The sequence below is a fragment of the Eptatretus burgeri genome, chromosome 10, assembly GCF_056783735.1.
Source record: "Eptatretus burgeri isolate ZD-2024b chromosome 10, Ebu_testis_v1, whole genome shotgun sequence".
NCBI lineage: Eukaryota > Metazoa > Chordata > Myxini > Myxiniformes > Myxinidae > Eptatretus > Eptatretus burgeri.
The window spans coordinates 100653658-100660126 of record NC_140970.1 but is presented as its reverse complement, the minus strand read 5'-3'; the positions used below and the strand labels follow the sequence as shown (position 1 = coordinate 100660126).

Below are 6469 nucleotides of genomic sequence, written 5' to 3'. Positions count from 1 at the left end.
ATTTTATCTCTCGAGGGACACTGGATACCATTGACCAGCAGGGCCAGGCTCAATGACAGCTAAGCTGTTCAGGGAGTTGAGGCATAAAACTGTACGTGCACCAAGGGTGGACAAGGAGGCCGATGTGCGAGGAATCTGTGAGGGGGTAGAGCATCACCTGTGGTCAAGTGATTCTCGTCCCGCTTACAGAGGAATTCGTGCATTGCGTTCATCCAAGCCCATCCCTTTGTGAACTGCAGTTAGAGTGGAGGGTGGTAGGCTCTTGACAGAGGAGTCCGAAATGAAGGTCCGATGGGCCGGTTACATTGAGCGGTTGTACCAGGCTAATCCAGCTATCGAGTTGGACATCAGGGGTGTTACAATCCCTGTTGCTGAGCCTCCAATCAACTGGTTCTTCACTTGTGGAATCACAGGCTGCTGTGAACCGGTTGAAATGGGGTAAAGCCCAGGGATCTGTGGCATCCATGCTGAACTTCTCAAGGCTGGTGGGAATGCTGCACTCGTGTCGTTGCATGCAGTTCTGTGCTTTGCCTGGAACACAGGCATCATCCCAACTGTCTGGAAGAGGGGCCTTGTTGTCCCTCTCTGGAAAGGGAAGGGTGATCGCCAAGACTGCAAAAACTACCGAGGGGTGACGCTGCTCTCAGTGCCGGGCAAAGTCTTTGCTCGGATCATTCTCGATAGGGTTCGCCACCATCTGCTTGAGCATCAGCATCCAGAGCAGTCAGGCTTTACACCAAAGAGGTCAACAATTGACCGTATCCTTGCTCTTCGGGTCCTCACCGAACGCAGATGAGAGTTTCAGCAGGGGCTGTTTGCAGCCTATGTTGATCTCTGCAAAGCGTTTGATTCCGTGAATCGGGATGTCCTCTGGAGGATTCTTGGTCTTCGTGGGGTGCCACCAAAACTGATCAATCTGATGTCTGAACTATACTCTGGAACTGAGAGTGTTGTTAGATGTGGTGGTATCATCTCTGACTTATTTCCAGTTGTTACTGTAGTTCATCAGGGGTGTGCACTGCCCCCCACACTTTTCAATACTTGCATGGACTGGATTCTGGGGAGGATGTCGGAGAGATCAAGCTGCGGTGCATCGTTTGGGAATGTCAAGATCTCTGACCTTTATTTCGCAGATGATGTAGTCATCTTAGCGGAGATTCCAGATATCCTTTTGGGGGCCCTTGAGATGCTGAATGAGGAGTCGGAGCCGCTGGGATTACAGGATTCCTGGGTCAAAACTAAGATCCAGGCTTTCAATGACATCTTGGATGCTGCCATCTTCTCTGTGCCTGTTTGTGGCGAGGATGTTGAGATCACGGAGAGATTAACTTACCTTGGCAGTGATATTCATGTCTCTGCTGGCTGTGAGCCAGAGGACAATTGACATCTGGGTCGGGCCTGGAGAGACATGGATTCACTGGATCATGGGTTGTGGCGCTGCCGGTACCTGTGCAGGACGACAAAAGTGAGTCTTCAGGTCCTTGGTGTTTCTTGTCTTGCTCTATGGATGCGAGACTTAGACTCTGACCAGGGATCTGAGATGGAGACTTAATTCCTTTGGCACCAGGTCTCTTCGGAGAATCCTTGGCTATCGCTGGTCGGACTTTGTGTCCAACGAGATGGAAGCCAGACAGAAGCCTCTGGAGTACTGGCAGAAAGTGGATGCCACGATGTGCTGCTCCAGCGCATGCTCCCATACCTGACCTGATTGCTTCTGATTAATGGTGATTATGTGCACACAAGGCTCTTAATCGAATTTAAGGAGTTTTATTTCCCAACCACATAAATAAAAAGAACCAGGGGATGGTGGAATCATGACAGAGGAGTATGATGGCAGGTTGGGGAAGGGAAGAAAGGGGAACACAAAATCGATAAATGAATATTCATACACATTATACAAAGACACGAAAAACCGATGGTGCCACACACCGGATTCAAGCGCGGACAGGTATGGGGGGCAAGAACCAGATGAGGCCAGATGCCTTAGCTCTGCTGGTGGACGAGGACCAAGTCCATGGGCAGGACAATGAACAGGCAGCAGGCACGACAAAACGGGGATCAGATGACGGAGCAGGGGCATGAGCAGGATCACAAGCAGGCAAACAAGCCAGATCCAGGACGATGAAGCAGTGCCAGGCAGGCACAATGATACAGGGAGCCAACCACGAAGTCATTTTTCCTCAGGTGAGCCAAAACTCATAATCTTTTTGGCTCTCGCGGGGGGGGGGGGGGAGACGGAGAGAGTTCCAAAAACTCTGCCCTCTTGGGGCAACGACAACTCCGCCCCTTCAGAAGTGCCCATAACTGCACCCATCGGGAGGTGATCAAAGCTCCTCCACCTTTCCCCTGGACAATGCCGCCCCTCCTGCAGAGCTGTCATCCTTCTCCACCTCACCCGGTCTTTCATCCGGTGGGACATGAAAGACGTTATACGTACGATTCCAAACTTTAACCCAAACGATTTATCACAATGCACCACCCTTCAACGATGCATAGCATATTTCAAAAATGTATGGGGCTCGATATGTTCTAGTGGATCAGGCATTACGTGGCGGAGGAATGCGCTCTACCGAGCGCCCTTCTAGTTGGATCTGTGGTTTAGGGACTCTTCGTGGGTGTGCGTGTGTGTGTATGCCTAAATGCTTGGTTCCAGGCACCATGGTGGTAAAGTTTCATCCCGTTTTTTGGAGGTTTTAATTTTGAACCTCGGCAGCATACAAGCATTCACCTTTTCCTTTCTGAAGCAATTGGTTATTTTATACGACTCGGTGTGCTTTCTTTTTGTGAGTTTCAATGCAAATGCATTTGATAACACCCGATTTCCGAGACGTTTGCCGTGTTCACGTGTTTTCTCAATTGCAGATCCAAATTTTTTCCACCTGTCACATGACAAGTGTGCATGTGTGTGTTGTTGATAAAGGATAACATTCTCTGCTAACTCCCTGACTCCCACCCTGACAGCTTGGTTATGTCCATACATGTCAAGACGGTGGTTATGGCCAGACAGACCCTGCCCTCTCACTGTCTTCCCTTGACTTCAGTGAAGTGACGGGTTGTATTTGCTGGTATATTACAAGAGAGCTGTTTGTGTCTGTCTGCCTGCCTGGGTGAGTGCCTGTTTCACCATTTTTCCTCAGAGATGGCCGAATAGATCTTCATAAAACTTTGAGGTTAATCAGTGAGTGCCAGGAGTGTTTTAGGCAAAGAAACCTTTTCTGAAAATTAAAAAAAAAAAACGTTGGATTGTTTTTGGGGAGGATTTTTAATCTCTCTGTAGTGCCTAAGCCTTTGAAGTTATGTGAAAGGTAATATTAAATAACCCCTGACCCCATTCCTCGGTGGGTGTGGGGAAGTGTTTTAATCGCCCCACAAAATAAAAAATATAAAAAAAAACAAAATTTGATTTCTTCAAAATGTCAACAGTATTACAACAGTACCGGGTAATGCTGGGTACCCCTGCTCGTAAGACCCAATCATGTCTTTCACCTGTAATTACCCCAAGTGTCTAGGATTATCAAATAGATCAACTCCGATGCTCTTCACACAAAAGAAAGCTGCAGAAAGCCACCATAAAAAGCTGCACAAGGTAAGCCATTTGCAGTTTCAAACCCCAGTCGAATTCTTCTTCAGCTGCAGACATTCACAAGTAGGACATGCATGAGAATCCCAATGCTACATGAGAGTGTGAGTGGGCTTCCGGTAAACTGTAATGTTCAAACCTCTTTTAGGACCCCTCGTCACAATGGTGGCCAGGAAAGAGAGGGATACATTTTGGTCCTCTTCATCGGTGAACCTGATGGAGGAAAGGTTTTTCCAATAGCCTCGTGGAGGGTGTTAACCACCTCGCTGGGACAGATAACAAACGTGTCGTTCACACGACGATACCACACACTTGGCTGCACTGCAAAGGATGGGATGGTATGTTCCTAGAAATCCAGGCAATTCCTCCATCATCATATTCGCTTCCACAGCAGATGCAGGAGATACAGGAGAGCCCATGGCGGTACCAAAAACCTGTTTGTAATGTACCCCACCAAAAACAAAATAAGGAAAAGACCGTGCAGAACACAATACTTGCAAAATCCACCTCCCCCCACATCCAAAGGTTGCCATGGATACATGAAATTGTCCACTTCATTAAGATTAAAATTGACAATCTTAATCTGAGCTCAAGTCAATCGGATGATGATTGAAAAAAAAAAAAATGATTATTTTTCAGATTGAAAATGATAATTTTAGAAGTTTGACCTTTTGATCTCAAAAATAATTTGTTTCCAAATTCAGTAATGCACTGTGCAATTGCTGTTTAATTTGAAAATCAACCGGATGAAAATTGACGATTTTTACCCCGTGGGGTAGAAGACCCCACGGGATCGAAGCGTCGCTCGCGTTCTTTTCTTGTGTACAGTTCATTTGAACGTCTATTTCTCCATCATTCGTGAACAGAATTTGATGAAAATTGACAGGTATATTTGAGATACCATTCTCCAGGCATTAACTGAGCCCAAAGTGCGATTCCGGCCCTTTGGGCCGAGAAACGGCCCTTTCGGCCCATTTTCTTAAAATTATTTTAAAAAGAAAAAAATTAAATGCACTGGGCAATGCCCAACGCAAAATCAAGTCGCAAATGATGATATGAAACTAGCCTCACTCTTGTGAGATGTTCTGGTTTCTTTTTCTGATGCGATTAAAATCTTACCAAATTTCAAAACTATCTGTCGTCCGTGCTATCGCTCACCTGAGAGTTGTACGAATGAACTACCATGGGGTATGTTCGCAATTCGACTTGTTTAAGATAAAAAAAAATTTGATGATTTTAGCAGTTTGACCTTCGACCTCAAAAATAGTTGGTTTCGCAATCCAGCAACGCAATATGCAAATCAAATTCAAATTTCAGGTCAATCGTAAGAAAAATGATTTTAGAAATTTGACCTCAAAATCAATTGGCTTCTCAGTTGAGACTACCTCCACAACTAGGTAAAATTCCATGACGAATTGTGACCTGAAAGTGATAAACACAGACAGAATAACAAGACGACGACGTGCAGAGCACGATACTTGCAAAATCTATAAAACAAATTTGACCTCAACAATGATTAGTGGTTGAATTCAATGACCATATATACAACTCCTCTTCAAATTTCAAGTCAATCAAATGAAAATTGACAATTTTAGAAATTCGGCCTATGTTGACCTCGAAAATAATCGGTGGTTGAATTCAGTGACTTGAAATATAAATCCTCTTCAAATTTCAAGTCAATCTGATGAACAATGAGGATTTAGAAATCTCACCTAAGTTATTGACCATCTGACCTCAAAAACAATAGGCTACTTCCTTATGACAAACTCTAGCATGTGGTGAAGTTTCATGAATATCGGTTTAAAACTGTGACCTGTAAGCGACAAAAAACAGACAAACGGACAGAATAACAGCGACTGACCAAGATACTTGAAAATCTTCGCTTTTACAAGTAACAGACAAACAGAGAGGGGTGAAAACATGACCTCCTTCACCTTCGGCGGCGGAGGTAATAAATAAGGACATGTGCTCCCGTAGATAGGACATATGGGGAAGGTGGGCTGAACACGAAGGAGGGAGGTACTTAGCAGAGGGATGGTGGGAGAACAAATCGAGATTGCAGGAATGGCAACAGACTTACACATTGATACTGATCCTTTCAAAGAAGTTGATGGGAAGTCATGAAGACTTCAAAGAATAAGCATCAGGGACAGATATAAATGCTCAACTGTACAAGTGCACTGTTGAGACATCAACAAGCTTTCCACAAATTAGTGAAACATGGTGACAAAAAGAAAGATGGTGACAACCCCATGCAAGGTATGGATATTTAAATATTTGGGTTACAAAACACAATAAAATAAAAAGTGCATCATTTTAATAAATGCTAACTTAATCCTCCTTTTAACCACTTTTGCATTGCACAATCAGATGGTGCCAAATAGCAACAGATTAATCAAACAGGTGTAGAGCCGATTTGAAGGTACAAATGAAGATGAAAGCAAATTCTTACCTGTGATATTAAAATATGATTTCCCATCAATGCAGAAAGACACAGGTTTACATTTCCAAATATATAAGCATGACAATAATGCTTACCCATAATAAATGTTATCACAGGAAAGTGCAACTGAAGTAACCCACCCCAAATACTGTACAGATGGCACGACAGAGTTGATCACGAACAATCATAAATACCCAACAGTCCGCTGTGTCGATTCCACCAAATGATTCGTGGGTATATTTTAAGGCTGGATTTCACTGTGATCGCTTTCATGGGCAATTCTCCCACTCGCACCAAACAAGAAAGCCGGACGGAGCAACGTCTTCATGAAAAATTTCGCTTGTATGGCGCTGCAGAGCGCCCAGCTATCTGTCTTGGTTAGCGAGGAGACGCGGGCCGTAAATTTCTGCACGAGTCGAGTCGAACATGACATCCATCTCATGGAG

At 44.7% G+C, this 6469-nt stretch overlaps 1 protein-coding gene across 3 annotated transcripts in view; it reads right to left on the bottom strand.

Annotated features, from left to right (window-relative positions):
* Nucleotides 1-1751: 1751 nt before the first annotated feature.
* Nucleotides 1752-6469, bottom strand: part of TMEM116 (transmembrane protein 116) — a 61115-nt gene continuing 56397 nt past the window's right edge. For 2 of the 3 annotated variants that reach the window (XM_085899658.1, XM_085899657.1), the window contains one exon: nt 1752-4014. In XM_085899658.1, the coding sequence (XP_085755784.1) occupies nt 3835-4014 (180 nt within the window). In that variant the 3' untranslated portion in view covers nt 1752-3834. Of the gene's footprint in view, nt 4015-5880 lie in introns of those variants that run through there. The other variant, XM_085899659.1, reaches the window with a different exon arrangement.